General features: G+C 38.9%; 1 protein-coding gene across 1 annotated transcript in view; it reads left to right on the forward strand.

Moving 5' to 3' along the window:
• Positions 1-2114: 2114 nt before the first annotated feature.
• Positions 2115-23193, forward strand: part of LOC117250518 (heat shock factor protein 4-like) — a 29532-nt gene continuing 8453 nt past the window's right edge. The window contains exons 1-11 of the mRNA XM_078168235.1: positions 2115-2606; positions 6415-6523; positions 6661-6788; positions 8257-8381; positions 12862-12937; positions 14704-14771; positions 17516-17615; positions 19752-19870; positions 20214-20444; positions 20610-20727; positions 21754-21819. Coding sequence (XP_078024361.1) covers positions 2481-2606; positions 6415-6523; positions 6661-6788; positions 8257-8381; positions 12862-12937; positions 14704-14771; positions 17516-17615; positions 19752-19870; positions 20214-20444; positions 20610-20727; positions 21754-21819 — 1266 coding nt within the window. The 5' untranslated portion in view covers positions 2115-2480. The remainder of the gene's footprint in view (positions 2607-6414; positions 6524-6660; positions 6789-8256; positions 8382-12861; positions 12938-14703; positions 14772-17515; positions 17616-19751; positions 19871-20213; positions 20445-20609; positions 20728-21753; positions 21820-23193) is intronic.

The following is a 23193-nucleotide window of genomic DNA, read 5'->3' on the forward strand; positions in this document are numbered from 1 at the left end:
TTTATGCTACACTTCAACTCCACTGCATTTCTCTGGGAAATATTGTACATACAAAACCTGTAATGACCTTCCAAAATAAGATGCCTTGTTAAATATGAAGTAGGTAGTATTAGCTCGACCTGCTACAAAAACATATTACTGCATCAATGTATATCAACAGTATTACAACACATGCTCACAGAAATTCTTGAAATGGACGTGACCTCTTGAATGCATTATGTGGTGGTGGGCACAAAATGTGTTTAAATTATGTGCTGGCAACACAATGCCAGTACAGAGCTGCAGTTTTGTTGTGAAAATGTTGCAGTTTGGTAAGGTTTAGGGGTAGAAAAATGCTTGACTAAATTCAAAGAACAAAAAAATAGTTATGTTTAGGAAAAGATATTGTCTTTGGTTGGAAAATAAACTAAGTACAGGATGAAACTACTTGACATGATTATGTAAAGTCCACAAAGTCATGTAACTATATTTATCTTTGGTTTCACATGGGAAATGAACAGCATTCTCCTGGTTAAAATTCCATGTTTGTTTGACCCATCCAAAAAAATAGTTAAGTTTAAAACTGCAGTTTGCTGAAAAAAACTGCAGTTTCAGTTAAAAGAGACTATGTACGTGACAGAAGTAATTGGCATAGTTAGGTAAAGTCTATAAAGTCATGTAGCTATGTTGACTTGGTTTCAGTGGGGTGGCGGACAGCGGCCTCCTGGTTGAAAGACCATGTTTGTTTGACCCATCTGAATAAAACAGTTAAGTTTAGGAAAAGATTGTGGTTTTGGTTAAAAAAAACAGCTATATACACGACAAAAGTACTTTGCATAGTTATATAAAGTCTGTAGAGTCACATTACTTTGTTTACCTGTGGTTTCACACAGGACATGAACAGCATCCTCATTGTTGAAAGTCCATGTTTGTTTGACCCATCCAAAAAAAATAGTCAACTTAAGGTAAAATTTGTGGTTTTGGTTAAAAGAAACTACGTACATTACGAAAGTATTGGGCATAGATTGGTAAAGTCGTGTAGCTACGTTGACTTGGTCAGTGGGGACACAGACAGCGGCCTCCTAGATAAAAGTCCATGTCTGTTTGACCCATCAAAACAATAGTTAAGTTTAGAAAAAAAAAAAAAAACCTGTGGTTTTAGTAAAAAAAAAAAATACATATATTTGATTTAAGTACTTTGCATAGTTATGTAAAATCAAGTTTCACACAAACAGCACCCACCCAGTTGAGTCTATGTTTGTTTGACCCATCCACCATTAATTCGTGCCCACCACGACAAAAATCCTAATATACTTTGTTCTGTGTTGTCAGTATGAAATTTTGTGCCCACCACCATGCGTTGTTAAGACTCAGTGTCCATTTCACATATTTCTATAAGACCGTGCTAAATATTATGTCATGGACAAAAGCCTGTACTTTTAATATTTATTTTGATTAAGATAAATGATATTGATGATTCTTCTGCACTGTTACTGAAGTAAGATTTGAATGCAGGATTTTTACTTGTAATTTGAGTATTTCCCTACTGTGGTATTAATACTTTTACTTGAAAATGATTCGAATACTTCTTCCACCGCTGATTAAAGTGTTGGATAATCATTAATTTACATTTCCTAATATGTCCCTTCTCTACTGGGACTCTACACTGCCCCACATTAAGATATCATAATGTGCACTATAACATCCCTATTTCTGATTGAATCAGTTAGTTAATAAGTTATTGCAGTTTTACTGCACAAACAGTGCAGTGTGTTCACTTCATAACAGCGTCAAGACATTTATAATAATTCTCAGAACTAATAAGGGGGCCCTTTCTACCTGACATACAGGTACCCTGAACACTGCACTATTCAGTTTAACCAGTAGCCTTTTGATGGTTGGACAGTGGTGTATTATTGACGCTTTTGTCTGCATGCTGTATTGTTTCACTGGGCGGTCTCTTGATTGTCAGCGGGAGGCCGGGGGTAGCAGTGTGTGTGTGTGTGTGTGTGTGTGTGTGTGTGTGTGTGTGTGTGTGTGTGTGTGTGTGCGTGTGTGTGTGTGTGTGTGTGTGTGTATGCTGACATGAACCATCTGTGATGACATTCAGTCGGCTGTCTGGTGTAGCAGGGAGGACAGAGTGAGGAGAGCTAAAGAGAAAAAGAAACTCCAAGAGCAACAAAGAGTAAAGCAGGATTTATTAAACAAGTCAAGAGAAGAGAAAGTGAAACTCAGAGACAAGGTGAGATTGTTTCAGCAAGGACGTACAGAGACAGTTTGACCGACTGAAATGGAATCAAATAGACTGAGACAAACTTGGGATTATCAGTAACGGATCATCTAAAGCGGAATTTCTCAAACATGGACTAGTCTGGGAGTCTGCACATACATACCCACACACAACACACACACACACACACACACACACACACACATACACTTTCTACTCACACATACACACCTTTGGTTTCCTGTTGTGAGCCGTCTTAGCAGTGGACAGCATGCAGGAGTCTCCGGGTGCCATGGGGGTAGATGGCAGCTATGCCAGCAATGTTCCAGCCTTTCTCACCAAGCTGTGGACCCTGGTGGAGGATCCAGATACCAACCACCTCATCTGCTGGAGTGCTGTAAGTCAATCCTCAGTACATACTGTACATGATTCTGTGGTAACTGTAAAGAATGTAATTTCAGTTAACAGCAAAATAACAACAACAACAACAAAAAAGGAGTATAACTGAAAAACATTGTCCTCTAAACCATTATCATCTTTCTCAGTGAACACACTGTAATGCTAGTGTTCATCATGCTGCCCTGTGATAAGGAAAAGCCTGTTTAGATAAAATGATCAACTGTATCACACAAGTCAAAAATAAGTTGTGGCTAGGCACTGGAGGGCCATATTCATTTGACATGAGGATGAAACTTTGATGCAAATGATACACATTATTCACAAGGCTGATTAGAAAATACATAGGCCTACATATATATCAAATAAACTATAAGGGGATAACAAACTTGTACAAATATAAAATAAAGAAATATATATTGAACTAGCAATTAAACAATCTCAAAACAGGAGCATTTCTATAGGGGCTTGTTCCTGCACTAAGCTTGTTTAGCATGCTAATTAGCTGCATCCACAGCTGTTTAGCCTAGCTCATGGACGCTTGTTTAGCCTCGCTAACAGAGCTGCTACTTCTATAGGCCTACCTATTTACGCTTGCTAACAACTGGCTCATTTAGCATGTTACAGAGATAAATCGAGTTTGCCAGCAGATCTAGTTGTCTTTTATAATAACTTAACACGAATATAGCAATATAAACAATATGATATAAATCAGTGACAGAAAAGCCAGTTCATAAAGCTAATGTTGGCCTGTGGTTTTTGGGCAGGTTGTCTGGTAAATTGTTGTCATAGTAGGAGGAGGATGGCCACAACAGGGGTGTAAGAAGTGCTCAAATCCTTTACTTAAATAAAAGTACCAATGCATTTAGAGCCCTTAGTAAATGTACATACAGTCATGTACTCCTTCTGCAGAAAAAGGACTCCTGTGAATGATATATCATTATGGATTACATTGTTAGACTAGTTTAGTCCAGTCATTTTCAGCCCCTTCAAGGGATTACTGGATAAATCTTGGGGGTCTTTAGATAATTACTGGACCAGGGAAAAAGACAACAGTAAATTAATTATTATTATTATCATCAGTATTATTATTATTATTATTATTATTGATAATAATGATTAGTGTAACATAAATTCACAGTTTACAACATGGTGTATTCATGAAGAGTTCAGAGGTTTTATAAATGCTTATATAATTGGTTGATTAACCATCTTGTAGTGACATTGACAGTATTCTACAGTAATAAGTCATGAAAATGCATACATAAAACACACTTTTTGTTTGTCAGCCTGCATTTAAGTGAGGGGTCACTTGTTCAAGTAGTGCATTGTGATTACCACACTTATGTCACTTTTGACCTTTGACCTAGAAAGGGCAGCTACATCTGTAATTCTGCGAGCTAAAACAAGTACTTAATCATTGTTTAATTCTTTTAAAAAATATATAAATATAAATATAATTTTCTAAGTACGGTTTGCTAGCATTGTCTAGATGACAACAGACACCATATGTGGCTCTCTCTGTGTTAATCTCCGTTTGTCCGAGGGAATGAGTTGTGCAGGATTGATGTGTGCCACAAAGATGAGGCTTCAGTGATTCAGCAAACAGGAGGAGGGCAGCTTCTCTGTTCTTCATAGGGAGACAAACACACAGGCAGATGCTTTGCAGTCCCATGACATCTGTAGTCAGGGTGTGCAGCATCAGCTGTTGCATTGTCAGACTATTAGTAAGCAAGTGAGCATTATGACACACAAGGTAACAGCAGCATCCTACTCGAATTGTCTAAACCTTATAAATTTCACACCTGCTGTGCAAATGGGTTTTTACTGATGTAATATATTTGCAATAGCTCACACAATACTGCTTTTCAGAGGAAAACAGTGCTACTGCAGTTGCTAAGTAAGAGTGTAACGCTGGGCAATAGAGCATGATTCATCACTCACAGTGAGAGAGAGTGTGTTTGATTGGCTGACTGAGCTGAATTTGGCTGCTGATGAATAGATTCTGCGCTCTGTGGAAAACATATTACCTCCTCACAAAGCTCCTTTCATCATTAAGGTAGCATTATTTAACACAGAGTATCATCCAGTGACAGGTGCTGAACATTATCACTGACAAACTCAAGTTGCATGCTTCTGACACAAAAATAAAAACATTTTCTTTTTGTACCCACAAATAGACAGTGAGGTTTGTATGTCACTGCTAGGCAACACATGTTATATATGTTATTCAAATATGCTCCACTTCATGTCCAATTCGATATGTTGATAAAAAATATAAAGAAAAAATGCCATAATATGACAGGAAACCAAGCACTATCATCCAAAATAATTATTAGCAAATGTAATCAGACTCTCAAATAAACTTAACAAATTGTCATTATCATAATTAGTGGTTCTAGTGTTATGGTGTTATGGTGCACTGCAGTTCTGCATGTGGTTTGTGCAAGTGGCATTGGCATACTTCAAGCTGTTGCTCAACTGCTGTGGGTAGGTACAATCAATCTTAAACACTGTACTGACTCTATTTCATTACTTTCAAATGTATAAAAAGTGGAAAACTGGATTGTAATACATCAGCTATATAAATGTAGACTGTTATAGATGTTAAATAGATGATTATGGCCCTGTGTCACTGTCATATAGAATAATCTGTAATCTGAAAAAAAAAGGAAAAAGTGTTCTAAAGTCAAACCTTTCTGTTTGACTCTTATACTGTTTTTGGGTTATGAGTTGTATGTTATATTTGGGATGTATTTATTATTAATAACTATACTAATACTAATAATAATGGTGATTAAAAATGTGTCTTATTTATAGGTGCCTTTCAAAACACTCAGGAACACCCTATCCAGACATCATAAAATCAACGAGCAGTGATACACAATAATAAGTCAATAAAATAACTAGGTATAAAATCCTCATCAAATAGGCATCACCCACTAACATAGGTTTGTTTCTTAGATGGAATTTAAAGTAGGAGAGAGAGTCAACATTGCAAATGTCTTGGGAGAGAAAGTTTACATGGAATACAGGGTAACCTAGTTGATATGTGATTATAGTATGGCAGTTTAATCAGATTATTTCTGCTACTTTTATGATCAAGCGCAGTGGGATGCAAAATGTAGCAGAGGCTGGAAGAATTAGCATGTAATTATGCTCCTATTTAGCGGGGTCAGACTTTTTTGTGAGATTCATTTCAAATTCCTTATCACTGCAAAGGACTTCACTTTAAGTGTTGTGCTGTATGCACTATAGTACATCATGTTTTTATCAATAAAACAAAGTCCCAATGGTGCCACACTCTGCAGAACTTGCACTTCTTCCATGCCTTTCGAAAGCAGTTTCAAAAAACAGCAGGTTTCATAAATGGCTCCTCTACCTCTGTTGCTGTAGGGAGGCTTATTTCAGCCACTTCTGACTAGTTACAGATTTTAACTTCAAAACAACACACTTTTCCCCCCTGTGCTGTAATTAAAACAGGTAATGAACACTGATTCCTTTAATGTTTGGCTGATTTTCTGGTTCAGTACTTATGATTACACAATACATCATTGAATGAGAGGTTTTAGCGTCTAAAAGTTTGTTTAGAGGCACACTGAGCAATAGTAATGAGTAACCAGACAAGTCAAGTTTTTATGTTGAGTGTAAAGTAAAATCTATCATTAGAATGGACATAACAGTAAAATACTTCAATAGCATGCATCATTTACAGGCTGCGGGGCACTGTCTTAAATATTCCCTTTATTCAATAGGATCTGATCAAAGATGCTCTAAACTAACTATTTTCCTGACTTCTCTCTTTGTAGACTGGGACAAGTTTCCATGTGTTTGACCAGGGACGCTTTGCCAAGGAAGTTTTGCCAAAGTACTTCAAACACAATAATATGGCGAGCTTTGTTCGACAGCTCAACATGTGTGAGTACTCTCTTCTCTTCTCTTCTCTTCTCTTCTCTTCTCTTCTCTTCTCTTCTCTCCATTACACTATCTTTTTATACTTAGTGTGTGTGTGTGTGTGTGTGTGTGTGTGTGTGCTCTTGTATGTATGTGTGTAGATGGTTTCCGTAAAGTGGTGAACATTGAGCAGAGCGGTCTGGTGAAGCCTGAGAGAGACGACACAGAGTTCCAACATTTATACTTCCTTCAGGGACATGAACACATGCTTGAGCACATCAAGAGGAAGGTATGGGCACACAAAAATGCACACATACACAATGTCTCAAAGACAAGGAAGTCAGTTAAACAAATCTCCACAGACTGTGTTGGCTCGGAGAAATGTTTAAGCTGAAATTGTGCAACTGAACACATTTACACTGACATTAGAAGCACTGATGTTTGGGATGTTTACAGTTAAATATGTGAAGGTGGTGTGAATGTGGAAGTTAATCGTCTCTAGACACGACAACATCTGTCCAACCTCACAGTGTGTGGAGATATGTGAAAGAGCTGTGTGGAGTAGCTAATTAAACACAGCTGGAATTACTTGCTAGCTTAGGGCCTGAATAATCAAACTCCATGATGTATTGCATTGTAGATAGGAGAATTAAATCATCTTAAAAGACAGAAACATGTGACCTGTAAAAGTGAAATTTTGGACAGGAAATGGAACAGAGTACCAAGCTAGCAAAAGATATACAGGGTAGTAGCTCACCACTGACCCCATGCAGACAGTCTGGTTAGTCCCTTGTCGGCAATCCAAATGGATTTATTTGAAATTTATGGGAGTAAAATTGATTTTACGCAGCCAAGACTTGTGGAATTTCCCTTCCCTTCTTTCTAAGTCACAGTTTGTTGATATCAGCACAGAACAGAAAAGACTTTAAGGCATCTATGAAAGCTAGACTAAATTTCTTTGAAATGTTTAAAGTCTGTAGATTGCATTTTCAGTTTTATTTTATTGGCATTAGATGACTATACTTTCAACATAAAACTGCCTCTACAGAATCTCCTGGACAGATTTCTTGGCAAAGGCACTTAAAAAGTAAAATCCTTACATACATAACATTGTTATATGCTGGTTTAAGCCAGATGCCACCACAGTAATGGTGTCTTGTCTAAAAGCTGCTGCCTTTAAGCTAAATGCTAACATCAGCATGCTAACAGGCTCACAATAACAATGCTAACATGCTGATGTTTAGCAGGTATAATGTTTAAGATGTTCACAATCTTAGTTTTGTTTATTGACGTTAGCTAATTAGCACAAAACACAAATTTCACCTGATGCTAATGGGAAACATTAGTTTTTAAGGCTTTTGGTTTTCAAAAATTTGGATCCAGTGATGGCGCTAAACAAAAATAATGAAGGGATCACCAAAGTAATTACAATTCAGCCAAATGAAGACAAGAGTGTACCAAATTGGTTGTTGAGATATTGCACTCAAAACCACAAATGTCAACCTCATGGTAGCGCTAAAGGAAATGTCAGGCGATCACCTAAGTCAGTAAGGCTCATCCTCTGGGGACCATAATTGTCTTAACAAAATGTTGGCGATCCATCCTATAGTTGCTGAAACCAAAGTGGACAGACTGACATTCCCATCCAAAAACTCCACTGAGTTTCTCTGCTCACACTCACACACAGCAGAATGAATGTGTGGTTTTATGTGCTGTATTTGAGTAAGTTATTGAATTAGGCTCTATTGTGCATTCAGGTATCTATAGTGAAAAGTGAGGAGACCAAAGTTCGTCAGGAGGACCTCAGTAAACTGCTGTATGAAGTCCAGCTTCTCAGAACACAACAGGACAACATGGAATGTCAGATGCAGGACATGAAACAGTGAGTACAGACGAAGTACAGCATGTGTGCCATGAACTCACAAGTCCTCAGCATTCCAGGCAAAGCGGACAACTGCCCCAGTGCCCCAGATCCTTAAGCCCCACATTCAGTTTGTGTCTGTTGAGTTGGTTTAGAAATTAGCAAAGCTAATATTTAAAAAAGGACTAAAATAGATACTGCATTATCACATTTTCTTGAGGCCCTGTTTTGTAGGGGGACCTAAAGTCTAGTTTTCAGACCTGGATTATTTTTGTTAATGTTTTGCTTTTATTATGTTGACTTGAATTCTCCCCATTTAATAACGCACTGAAAAGTGAGGGCCAGGTAGTATTCAGGATTACTTGTTGGTGTCTGGGTGTCTCCTTAATTAATTGTATATGCCATGTATAGTCTGCAGTGTGTGCAAAAAAGTTAATCACAAATCATAAATGCACAGGGGCGGACTGGGACTAAAAAACAGCCCTGTACTTTGACTCGGCCCAGCCCACAACAACCGGTGCGCGGAAACTCATCAGCCCCAGACACGGGTGTCAAAATACTTAAATCTTAACACATGATACAATACATTCCAAATTATAGCAATAACACCGATGTTGACTAGATGTTGTGTTAAGAGCATAGTGTAGAATACTCACTGAGAAATAAACGACACAGTCAACAATGCAGATAGAGTGTATACAATGCAGGTGACTGCCTGAAACACAACAAGACATGGTATGAGACTCATACCATGTCTTGTTGTGTGTTTCAGGCAGTCACCTGCATTGTATTGTTCAGCAGAGAGACATCTGGACTGTGTCGTTTATTTCTCAGTGAGTAATCAAGTTAAACTGTATAATTACAGCCTCTTTACACTGTGATTTATCATAATTCATCGAGGCTTCACTCTCTAATTGCCTTTGTTTTTTTCCCTCACCTTCTCAGCCCCACCCTTTTCTTTCCGTTTTTTTGGATTAATACCAGTATCCATATTGTTATCTTTCACGCTGTCTCTCCCATCTGCACCTGCTGCACATGGCTGCTCGATTTGCGTGACGTATGCGCTTCTTTCTTCTTCAGTTTGATTGGCGGCCGGCCGGCTCATAGATATCTATGGGCCGGCTGGCATCCAATTTAAAGGCTGCCACCTAGCGGACTGGACGTGGAACAGTAGATTATCAGGGAGAAAAAGGGGAAAAAAAAAAAAAAAAAACGGTGATGACTGTGTGGCAGCCGCCGGCCGTCCTGGAGTACCGGCCGTTCTGTGATTCTCCAGAACCTCCAGATGGCCAGTCCGCCCCTGTAAATGCATATTTTACTTGTAGTGCTATTTGGCAGTCTAGATTGTTCAGGTTTGAGTTGCCGATTATTGGAGATATCAGCTGTAGAGATGTCTGCCTTCTTTTGAATGTAATGGAATTAGATGGCACTCGACTTGTGGTCACTCAAAGCGCCAATACAATACATTTGAAAAACTCAACAGCAATGTCTCTTTCCAGAAATCATCACCTAGTTACTCAAGATAATCCACAGTAATTGTTGTGAGTACTTTAATGTAGGAACTATATTCTCTTTACCAAACTTCATCCAACCAGTGTATCACAGTACAGAAGATAGCATGAATCTACTGCTACCTCACCTCACACCACTGAGCTAGCTAAAGTCACAGCTCAGCAGAGGAGGAGGCCATTAATATTCACATTACAGGCTGTCCCGAGCATGAGCCTCTCATCCTTGAGTAGATGCACACATTTCCTTCTGCTTAATACGGTTGATGGGTGTAGTTTGGTAGAAAGAAAATAGTTCCCAGATGAAACTACTCACAGCAAAGTGTATGGATTATTTAGAGTAACTGTTTTAACTGAATATTTAGAGTAACTGTTTTCTGGCAAAATGTATTATTCCTCTTGCTTACTTGGAACAAATCACCCAGTGGTTGAACTGACTTTTTCTCTAGAGGCTATTGTTGCTGAAAATAGCTGCTGTGTGTCTATTGTGTGGTGGAGCTGCTTTGTGCTCAGTATTGTTTGCTAATGCGAGGAGAGAATGTTCACCTGCTCACCTGACTAACACACACACATACACACCAATAACGACATTCTTAGAAAGAATGACCAGATGTGAGCACATGTATGGCCATGCATGTAGGCGTGGACAATGCGCTCAGATATGATATTTTAAAAAAGAATGTACTGAGCTGCTGCAGATGCTGAGAGCCCAGCCACATTGCATTACATTAAGAAGGTTGGACTACACATTCGAATCCTAGAGAGTCTGTCAGACAATTCTAAAATCACAAACCTGTCCCTCCCAATATTCCAGCCTGGGACTGCGCTACAGGCATAATATGCTTGTGACATTACTCTCAAGTAGCCGAGTTTAGCCAGGTGGTGCGATTAGCAGCTGAGTCATTTTACCGTGGGGCCATCACACAGTGGAAAAAGCAAAATAACTGTTAGGTCCTTGTTTTAATCTTTCAACAAGATCACATGTGCACCACCTTAGGGTGCATTGTCTTGAGGTAGAAAAAGAACTCAAATAGGGACAGTATATGCACACACTGTCTTTTCTTCCCTCTATATTGTGGTGTCCAACAGATACAATAAAGCACTGCTGGTGCTGACTGACTGTAACAACTAAGCCTGGGCAGGAAAAGTAAAACCACACACACTCTTGTGATGAACCCATCCATAGTGATACTGTTGTCTTGTGTTACAGAGGATAAGTGGATGAGGTTGATGTATGTGGTGCGCTTGGTCAAAATGAGTTGGATGTCGCAATGGCTCATTTATTTATCAAATGGATTTATGTCAACATATTGATTTTTTGTCATTTTGGGGTTTTGTCTGATGTCACTAAACACAGTCTTGACTTTCAGAATATGAAACTTTTATCACTAAATTTGAACAATAAATACAAATTTAAAGCTTGTAAAAGCATGATGACTGGCTAGCAGCGAACATTGGTCAACTGCAATCTGGTCCCTCTCAGTGCCACTCTCCCTCCCTTGATGTCTCTCTGAGAGTATAAATGAAAGGCTAAATGTTAACAAGGCAGGGTCTGAGACAGTGGGTTTCGGTATGATTTCAAATAAATAAATCTTGGCTTTCAGAATATTAAAAAGACTCTTAAAATCCAAATATATCATTAGATGTTTCAACTTTTGTCAATATGGACATGCCACACATCATTAGTTTGGTTAGATTCTCCATAGTTCAGACATTCAGTTCAATTTATGGAAACCATGTGCACTTAAGTATAATTCTTTCAGATTTACTGACATGGTAAACAAGACAGACCAAGAAAAAAAGGGTTGATTCCCTCCCTTTGAAGTGGTCATACAGTCTGAATATGTCCATTCCTCAATTATTTATCTTCCTTTAGTCTGTTAGGGTCTACTGACCAAAAGAATTAAAACAATCAAAGCCAAGTTATGAATATTATTGTGGAATTCCATAGCTAACTGTATCTAATTTTGTTTGTCAAACAGACCACAGTTCTTCCAACATAAACAATATTTTCTTGTCCTTCTACACCATGTTTTTGGGTGTGCTTGTTTTTGTTACCTCCCTGGCTACAAAATAGAGCTTTTCTGTGTATTTTTCACCAGGGGACAGCCCCTGGAGTACAGCATGCACCTCCCAATTAAGAAAACAAATGGGCCCTGTTATGTATCCTTGTGGCCACCATACTACCAACTCTTGGGGCCCTTTTTCTCAAAATAGTGGCTAGAGCAAGTCACGTATCAAAGAGCAGTGGCGCGGGAAAGCTCCATAAGGCTGCATGTGTACATTCATCAGTGTCAGGTTAGAGGGTGATACCTGCATTAAAAATGTTCCAGTGAATTTGATAACTTGCCTCAGGTGATGTCACCTGAGTCAGTGTTGGTTGGTGTTGAAGATGTTGAAAATGAAAAAAATCTGGGCTTGTGGAGTTACAAAGAAGTGAGCCTACCAGACCTCTGTGGCACACTCCTTATCTCTGTTTGAAGGTAAAAGCTTAAAGCTACGTACATTAGCTCCACTGGCACAACACACCTAAATCTCCGACCAAACTGTTGGTAGTGGGGTTGGGCTGTGGGTAATGGAGGTGCCTTGTTTTTTCCAAGAAATATGTGTAATATCTTTGGCTCTGCTAGGATTTAATACTTTACAAAAACTGTCCATCATGAGCATAAAACTATAGGAGTGCAATGCTAAATCAGTGGAGTATTCTTTAAGGGTTAATGGGCCCTCTCTTCAGTGGCAGGCCAGAGGGTGACATTTTTATTGAAACACATTGCACGTGGACTTTTAAAATTCAAGGCCAGAATCATGAGACAGAAAAGATCTCAATATGTTTTTGTACAGAGGGCTTTATCACTAGGAAACAGAAATATGTTGACCTGTGCAGAATGTTGAGTGTCTGCAAAGCAAGCTACATTCTGATTATCAGCCTTTAGAATTGTATCAAATAAGATAATCAAAACTTCTAAACAACATCTTTCTTGTCCTGTTTACAGGCAGAATGAAGTGCTGTGGAGAGAGGTGGTCTCACTGAGACAGAATCACACACAGCAACAGAAAGTCATGAACAAGGTCAGTCTACATGTGTTTGTCTGCCATGAGCAATGAGTCATATCTGTGTCAAAACAAGTGAGAAACTCTGGAAGAACACTTACAGTTGTTTGTGTAGTTTAAGGTGTATGTATGTGCATGTTTTCTTCAGTGTGCCCAGAGCACTTATGTGTATATCTACTTCTACTTGGTATCATTAAAGGAATAATCTAGAGGTACATTTCAGTAGTATTACCACTTCTTCTTTTACCACTACTACAACTAATGCAACCAACCAGAGGTCTGCAATTGTTTTAAATATTGTTCTTTTTACCAGACTACATATATACACATTTGCCAGCTATTATCACTAGTTACGGTACTTTGATTTTACCAACAAAGCAAAGATCAGATAAAGCCATAAATATCAGATACTATTATAGAGTCGAGTCCCTGCAAACCCACACAGCTATTTTGATTTATATGGCAGATTAGACTTACCCAGGTTGTGCCGAATGTCCTATGCTAGAATTTACATGAGGTCAGTGTGTATTAACAGGAAGGATAACGCTGCACATCGTCCTGCAACAAAAATTTGACAGTTTCCGTCATCACTTCAGGTGAAATTAGGGTTTTTTTTTAATTTATTTATTTATTTTAATGCATGGTCAATTTTGAGATTTTGGACTATTTCTTTTCCACAACATATTGTCTTTTAGACCAGTGGAAAGAAAACATCCAAAATTCACATTTAAGTGTTTATTTTAGCTCAGATTTCTGTTTTGGAAAATTATGCAAAGAGCATTCATTAAATTAGATAATGCTTCATCTGCACTTTAAAACATATAATTTCAGAAAATTTGTAATGCAAAAAAAGAAATTGTCTTGATGTAAGTTATCAACTGGGGAAGTTTCATGGTAATAATTATTAGGTTTTTTTTGTTGTTTTATTTTGTTTTGTTTTACCCTACTCACTTGTAGTGTCTTGTTTATTTTATTTTATTTGTCTAAGAATTTATGGAATTTTAAATACATATTTGTAAAGGCTAATTTATCAATATGAGTTTTTTTGTCATACACTTTAATTTTAATTCCTGTCCATATTCTGGTTTTTAAAGGTTTTTAAAGAAGGTGTTTTCATATATCATTAGCCTGATTCATATAACATATTATTACTAAAAACATGGTGAAAAAATTATAATTAGAATTATAATTAGAATATTTTTTTTAAACATGTGACTTCAATACGTCAATAAAATAAAATTCAATTAAATTGAATAGATTACACAATAATTTTGAACCTGGCTCCGTTCAATGTTCAGATTTCTGTCCTGGAAATGTAAACAAATTAGTGCTGATTTAATTAGCTAATGCATCATTTGTATATTGAAAATTCTCAGAAAGCTTGTAATACAAATAATAACTGTCCTTATGTAAGTGATCAGCTGGGGGCGTTTCATGGTGATATCTTTTAGTTAACAGTTATTCACTTGTAGCGTCTGCCCTAAAAGTCATTTCTATTCCTCATTGTCCTAGACGTGTCATACAACATATGACATCTACAGTTAGAACCCAAGGTGGTTCGGTGTATGGCAAACCCTCATTTCATATCACAAGATCACTTGGAAAAGACAGGGTGGATTATGGGTCATGCAACTTGTAGTCCTTTTCCTGCTTTAATGTTTCAAGAAGAAAAATAATTGTGTGTGCTTGTGCGTGTGTGTGTGTGTGTATGTGTGTGTGTGTGTGTGTGTGTGTGTGTGAGGAGGATGCTGATTCATGCTGTGCTTTTTTTTTCTCATTGCCAGCTGATTCAGTTTCTGTTCAGCCAGATGCAGTCCAACACACCCAGCACTGTGGGCCTAAAGAGAAAGCTGTGAGTACATGCATGCGCACGCACGCACACACGCACGCACGCACGCACGCATGCAAACACACACACACACACACACACACACACACACAGTGGAGCAATCAACAAAAGTGAGACAAACAGGGCCACACTGGGGCAGAGGGAAGGGCTGGCTCAGCTGACAAACTGAACAATCTAATGCAACAAGGGCTGTGAATGGAGACAAGTGCTGAATCAGTCAGTCAGACACACACACTCACACAAACACACACATTCACACACAGCGAAGGCAGAGCAGAGTGCATGACCCTGCTACAGCCTGTGTGTGTAAAATGCTGGCTCAGCTTTGCCGCTGAGTGTGAACAAGGCCGACATGAGAAAGGAAAGGCATGCTGGAACACAAAAGTGCTATAGAAATGTATATTTCAGGGTCAGTGTGCGACCTGGCAAAGGTGCAATTTTGCCCTATGTTTTAATGAGAGCCATGTGTAGCCCTCTGGTTTTCGTACTCTCTCTGAATGTCCACCATCTGTGTTTAGCATCTACCCACGCTCATGACTCATTCATCCCTTCCCTCTCCCCCCTCATTTCCTGTCACATCTCTGCATGAACTCTCTATAAAGGCAAAAACACACCAAAAAACAAAGATTTTAGAGTCTACAGCAACACTGGTGAGGCTGCTGTTGCTAACATCAGCAGCAAATGTGTTCACAATGGCGATGTTAACACGCTGATATTCAGCAGGTATAATGTTTACCATGTTCACCATCTTAGCTCAGCAGGTTAGCATGCTAACATTTGCTGTGTCATTAGTTTTGCAGGTATTTTACCATAACTAGAGCCATGCTGCTAGTGTGGCCAAAAAATGGTGTTCAAACTCATTGTCACTTATCCATCATATTATCCAGAGGAATTTACATTATTAGCTTTACATCATACTGTGTACAGTAATTGATGAGCTTTTGTAATGTCTTTGAATTTATTTGATACTGACGTTCAGTATAAGTAGTGATACAGATTCAGTGGGATTTAGGGAAATGCCCAGAGAATGTCACATCTTTTAACCCTCATGGGGAAAACAAATTTGCTTCCATGTTGAAGAGTTGCTGTGTGACTCTCAACTCTCAGCGTGATTAAAGGGAACAACATTTTTTGAAATTAAGCCAGACCAGGCTGCAGTGTAGGCCTAAACTCAGGGCATGCTCCCAAAGTCAGTTTACGTCCACTAAAGGTGCTTGTATTTGCCGCTGACAGGCTCAGATTATGTCTGACAACATTATTGAAAAGATCCCTACAGATATAGACCTTTTAATTACAGAGTAAAAACCTTTTTGTTTAAGCAGAAACAGCCCTAAAGATGCTATTATCAAACCCACCAGACTTCATTTAAATAAACAGTAATTTTATCATCGTAAAACACTCTTCGTCCAAAGTCGACAGAAACAAAATAAAACTCACAGAAACTATCTTGGTTTGTCTTTTCACTGTTTTAACAATCACTTACTCTGGTTTGGTTGAAAAAAACCTTAATTTCCTTAGACATGAAAATATGCTGGCTCTACGCTAAAATTGATGTTTATTTAGATAGAGTCTGAAGGGTCTGGCGATGGAGATTTCGGGGCTGTTTCGCTGTGAGCCTCCAAGGACCTGGCACCAGTTGCACAAAACACCTTAAGCTTTCTTAAGTATGAAACTTGAGGCTTCATTTCTCTTTCACTGAGGGACTTACACAGTTACACAGAATCCCTTAAAAGATTTCCTTTGTTAAGAAAAAATGTTAATGCATTTATTGCGTTGAAAGAGATTGTTTGTTTGCTTGGACTCATGCTTGTGATGCCTCTTATCATCTCACAAAATGGCAAAATAAAAGTGACAAGTGAATCATATTGGTCAGAGGAGGAAATGATTTTACTACTGGAGGAATACAATCATAGAAAGCACATACTACAAAATAAATTTTATCCCGAAATACCAGAAAACCGAAAACCATTGTAGGAAGAAAAGTAATTCAGTCTAATCTGAAGCGTGAAATTAAAAAGCGTATCCACTGGGTTCTCCCGGTTGCAGAACACTTCTCTTGGGGTGTGTTAGTTTTTTTCATTTATCACCATAAACTCAGTCAAGTTGCAGTAAAGATAGAGTCAGAGGTACTTTAAGTTGTTTTTTTTATCTTGGTTGCTAAGGTCTTTTGTGCAATGATTTCAGGATTCCTTACATTTAAGACCAAGACAAGGAGAAGACCATAGACACTTAAGTTAACTTTTTGAGGAAGCCTCAAGGAGAAGACCGAAGGGTGTTTTGTGCAAGCAATGTGCAAGTTCTTGAGGATCCTTAATGTTATAGCACATTGTCAAAACTCAATTGGTGTTGAGTAACATTAGTGCGGCTGTGCTGTCTTGAAATGTGCATGGAATTCACTAAAACATGCTAGTCTATTACATCATAGCATTAATGGCTGACATTATTGTAAGTTTAGTTGGTCATTTGTATAGTAAATGTAATAGTGTCTCATATAACTATATGAATTCCAAAACCATGCTTTCCAAGGATTTACAGACTGGGGGAAGGACTGTTATCCCCCTCACTGACTCCACCCTCATGACGCCCCTAACTACTACTAGACACTGACTGTATCTATACAGCAGAGATATACAGCAGTGTACTGAAGTAGTGACGTACGCTAGACAAAATCCAACATTTGTACCATTCAGCACCTTCAATAACTGCTGAAAGTAAACTAATCAAATGCCTACCTATGCTCCCTCCAGGCCTCTGATGTTGGACGACGGCTCTCCCAGCCCTCCCGCCTCCAAGTTCAGCCATAGTCACCCAATGGAGTCCATGCACGAACCTTTCTACATCCAGTCGGTGAGATACTATAGTTTACGTAATGTGTTTTACCATTGTGTTTCATAATCCCTACAGTCCAGTAAACATATTAAATTTAAAAAGTATCTTAATTTAGGCCTTTTCTGGAGTAGCAAAATGTAAATCTATCCTTACCAAAAATAAATCTCCCGTAGAATTATTAGTGCTCTGCAGCCTTTGTCAGCAATGTATTTTGCTGGGAGCTATAATAACTGAGGTACTGTGCTGCTGACCTTCCACATTCAGCACTAATAGTGCTGGCAGCCACATGCAGTAAACATCAACTTTGAAGTTATTGGCCGGCCTTTCTAAGTGCTTGGCCTTGTTGGGATTTTAAATGTATCAATCAGTTGATTTACCACGCACCATTCCTAATGCAGAAGATATCATTCAGCAGTTCAAGACATTTGTTTTAATCTGTTCTTCAAACATGGCATATCCACTACATCACAGTAAATATATTATCTGTTTGGACATAATTCTTTTCTAACTGCTGCCATCAGTCTAGCTGTTATGTTGTATTACCACTAGAGGGAAGCAGTGGTCAGTGACAGATTTGGAGGGCTATGGGTGTGCTGCATGAGTGTACAGAATTACAGGCTGTACAAACTAAAGCCTTGGGTTGAAGTGAATTCACTAGGACTCACTAATAATCACACGAGGGAAACATAGTGCAACACGAAGGCAGAGAGCATGCCACAGTAGCAGTGCATTTGAAGCCAGCCAGCAAAGTGCTGAACAGATAGAAAGGCTGTAATGCCTTCTTTTTTTCATATTTTCAGGCAGTTATTGAGTTATGTTTGTTAGTAACCCTCCTCCTCACACTCGGCATATTGAAAACAAACAGAATACAATTTCTACTTTCAGAGTATTTTCTCAGTGTATGCTAAACAATAATGACTTCCTATTTACTGATGGACCGTTACAACACTAAGGTCACATCATTGTGAAATAATGACATGATTATGTCATTACATAAACACCAATGATTATGTAACTGACAATGACTTGTGCATATATAAATGTAGGTTGTACATTTATACATAGTCTTTGTTTGTAGGGCATCAATATGAATAAATGTATGTATAAATGTAGCAGAGAGCAGTTACCAGTTTTATATATTTGGATGAACTTTCCTTTTATGTTTTATGTAATCACAATGACTTGCGCAATTTGAAAGATACTGTAGTGTGTCTGTTTTGATGGCTGCTTGGCCTGGGGATTGTTGCAACAACAACAGCTCAGCCTGAGGATTGTTGCAACTGTTCCCACCCTTCAGCCATGACAGAACATCATGTGCTAGCCAGACACACCAACCTTGACACATGCTAAACATGTCACTTAGAAGTCACCATAATAGTGATTCAAGCAAAGTAAGCTTTAAATAATTCATACAAAAGGTCAGGACCATATGTTGTCTGTCTTCCTGGTGAGGGGTGGGGTTGTCTAACTGAGCATGTCAGGATGAGTGTCATCACTCTAGCATGTTTCTGATTGAAGGAATAGGAGCTATTGCAACCATCCCACCCTCCCCCGCCAACAAGATGCTGGTTCATCAAAATTGATATTTTTCAATTAAAGATAGAGCTCGGGAGGGAAAAACAATACATAGCTTGCAGCTATCTCACCAGCTTGCTTTAACTGAAGTCTTTTGCTCTGGCTGTCTAGTTGCCTGTTTCTCTGTGAGAGTGCAGTTGTGAAATGGTGGGTTATAGTTCAGATATTACCAAGCCACAATACAGTTATCGCTGCATCTCTACAAAACCAGACTGCAGCAACTGCACAGTTAAAATGCAGTCACTGTGGTCTGACTTGGTTTCAAGCTCCATTTTGTAGTTACTTAAAGTGTTATGCGCTTTTATCACAGAAATACATTTATGTGTTATATGGTTTGTATTTGTTAAAATAAATGTCCTTCAGTTCTGCATTCAACAACCAATTAGGTATTTATCATGTTCTGTAGGGCGGCATAGGCCTGTTATAAATCTGTAATGTAACATTACAAAATATATAGTTACTCAAACTGAGCAACACAGTGGATCCAAAGAGGCAAACGTTAGCAAAAGAGTGTATTTACCAGAGAAGACGACAGCCAAGAGCAAGCATGATTCACATTTCTCTCCTCTTGCTCCTCAGCCATCCAGTGATACTGCTTCTTGCTCTACTAGTGGGCTGACAGGAGGACCAATTATCTCAGATGTTACTGACATGTCTCAGGCCAGTATGGCCCTTCAGATGCAGCCTGATGAGACCAGGTGAGTGATGCAATATAACATTTCTATTTCCTATGAAATAAGTAACTTACCATCAGCTCTGCATCTCTTGCAGCATCTAACAACCATTTTTCTGGGATATAGTGAAAGAGAACATGGATATTGAATCATAAAACGTATCACAGGCAATGTTAAGAAACAACAGGCTCAAAATGTCTCTCCTGAGAAAGTGTAGCAAGGCAGTTGGTGTCAATGCATCAAACTGATCACAGATTCTGATAAAACATGGCAAAGTGAACAGAACTGACTCTGTTTTAATGTTTTCTATCCACCTCATGCTTCTGGTAGTTAGCTTTTGACTTACAGTGTTTGACCTTTTCAACAGGGAGAAGTGCATGATGCTTATCAAAGAGGAGCCTGTGAGTCCAGGAGTTAGAGGAGGAGGGAAAGGAGGCAGTGTAGGGGGAGGAGAGGCTGTAGCGTTGACCTCCTCCTGTGAGGTGTGCTCCTCAGAACCTCCTGTCCTTCCCGTCGCAATGGTCCAGTCTGTCCTGGAGGGGAGGGGCTCTGTGGCTTCTATGGTGGAGCGGAGGAGTAAGAGACCTGCCCTGGACCGGTAGGTGCTCACATAGGATCACAGGTGGAGAAGCGCATAGAGAATGTAATGCACACACAAATGTTTGCACACACTCAAAACTGATGCAAGTGGTGAGCAAGCGGCCCTGTGCGTGTTTATATATCATGTATTAATGTATGTGTATGTGTGTTTGTGTGCTCACAGAGTGGAGGTTTCAGATGCAGTGGAGAATGTGGATATGAGCCTGGAGGAGCTGCAGCAGCTGCTGCTCAGGAGCCATCAGCAGAGTACTGTGGAAGCTGGGACCAGTGCTGTTATGGATGTCAGTAGATCTGTACCATACATATACACATATAGAAACACACTTTAGCTTGTTTAAAGGAATACTTAACCCCCTTAATTATCAATTGTATATCCAAAACTCACCCTGTGTTACAATGAATTCATGAGGAAAACTTTATCCTTCTTGCATGCCTCCACAGTTAACGAAGAATCCAAAAACAGAAACATTTCTTGATGAACTGAAGTCATAGGGGTCCACGTTTAACAACAGCAGAACTATATCATAATTTAAGTTGACAAACTCTCTCACAATTCGTGCAGTATATTCCTCTCATTCAGTCTTTTATCCACTTGTTTGGTCAATACTTTCCAAACACAATCATTTTCATAAACACCTACCTGTTTAAAACTGAAAGGAAAGCCAGACTCCATTGACAAAAACAGTTTTATCTTGCTGAACACAGGAGCTGCTGGTCTAGCTCTGCTTCAGTCAGTTAGTTAGTTTGTGTTATTGTGTGGCTTTAGTGAATCTGACTTAATCATTTAAGACATCAAAATCACAAAATAACACAAACAAACTAGCTGATTGAGGCAGCAGTAGACCAGCAGCTCCTGTGTTCAGCAAGGTAAAATTACTGTTTTTGTCAATGGAGTCTGGCTCTGAAGAGAGCATAGATAAGTGTCACTTTCCATTCAGTTTTAAAGAGTAATGTTGAAGTAAGTATGCATGTGTTTTAGTATACCAGTGGATAAATGAGACTTGGATTATACTGCATGAATTGTGTGAGATTTCATAAATGCATGTTTTTAATATAGTTTTACTGTTGTTACAGTAAACACGGTCCCCTATGACTTCATTCATCATTTTTGAGGGTTCATTGTTTACCAGAAGCAACTAACTGCACATACAATCAGAAGTGTCCAGTATTTGAAATTTCAAACTGGTAGTGATATCTATAACTGCTTATACAGCACACAGCGGCCAATGAGTTGAACTGTTTCTTAATATGGACCTACATGAATAAATGTTTTTCTCACCCCTGTTTATCACTCTCTCCCTCTGTAGCCCTTCAGTTTAAGCCTGCCTCTGACTGAGTGGAACTTCACAGAGATGGAGTCCAACCTCAAATCAGTAAGTCATACAGTGTGAGAGCTGAATAACACTGAGGCAGAGCTTGGAGGAGGATGATTTCCTACTCAGGAATAGCTGCTTGCTCCTTTAATCATTCAACATGATGGCAGCTTCTCTGCTTAGCTGTTTTGTTATCATCCCAAGACCACCTTTGCTTATTGCATTGCTTTCTCTTTTTTAAATAAATTGGATTTAAATCAGCTTTTACTGTTTTTCACCACAACAGGCTGTAAACACAACATTGACTTGACCTAAATGTTGATATGCTGAAAGTGTTTCAACAGTTGCTTATCTCTACATTGAGCAGATGCAGAGCAACATTATCATTCATCTGGAGTTTTGTTTGTGTCGTCCTGGTAAATGTATGGCAATTATGAACTCTCCCTTTAGCTCTGTTTTGGTCTCCACCGCTCCTGAGAAAAATCATTGTCTTAAGCCACTAATGTTCAACAGTTAGTTAGTAACTTTGTATCCTGTTTGTACAGTGGGTTTTTAGAGCTTGTTTGTTGAAAGCAGCTGTCTGATGCATGTGAAATTAAAGCATTAACATTGAACTATAACAGAAAAGTCCCGGCCATACAACAAAACCAATCAGCTGAAAGATGTTAAAGGAAAGGTCTGGTATTTTGCACTTTGAGCCCCATTTCTGGGTTGTTTATGATGAAATAGAGTGGCTAAGACCAAAATAGTGACGACTGCTCATTTTCGGAGAATTTGGTTTTCCCCTGCCTGGCTTGACAGTGCTGCCTATGGCCATGTGTGAATCTGTCCTAAAACCACCCTAAACGTTTGTTTTCAAAGCCATGGAACTCACCCAGTGATCAGTGATGTTCGTTGACGTTCTGACATAAAAATCGTTGCAAACTGTGGTTTCCGTGATGATTTATTTGACATTTTGTCTACCCCATTGGTTTTCTATAGAAGCCTCATTGTCCATTGGAAGTAATCCGCCACTGGAAACGGAAAGGGGGTTGTTTACGACAAGTTTGTAGTCATTGTAGTCTTTTAGCTCAGCGAAAGTGCCGGCTCGACAGTGCTGTGTGCGCTCCTGGAGGAAGAACGAGAACAAATGAAAGTTTTGTCATAAGTTTAAATAACTGCACAATGGATTACTCGCTTGTAAACAACCTTCGCAGTACGATGCCTTTGAACACAACGCCAACCTTCTTCTTCTGCTTCTTCTCTGGGTCCCATTACATTGCAATGGTTTCCTGCCATTTGGCAACACCCACATAAAGGAGCATTATCGCCATCAAGTGGGCTGGAGTGTATAACGCTTTAGGGTCAAACGAACGATCAAGTGGAAGTTTACACACGGCTGTGAGGCAGCTGAAAAAATAGTTCCACAATCAAGATGAATAGTGAAAACACGAA

Source organism: Epinephelus lanceolatus, chromosome 5 (genome assembly GCF_041903045.1).
Source record: "Epinephelus lanceolatus isolate andai-2023 chromosome 5, ASM4190304v1, whole genome shotgun sequence".
In the NCBI taxonomy this organism is placed as follows: Eukaryota; Metazoa; Chordata; class Actinopteri; order Perciformes; family Serranidae; genus Epinephelus; species Epinephelus lanceolatus.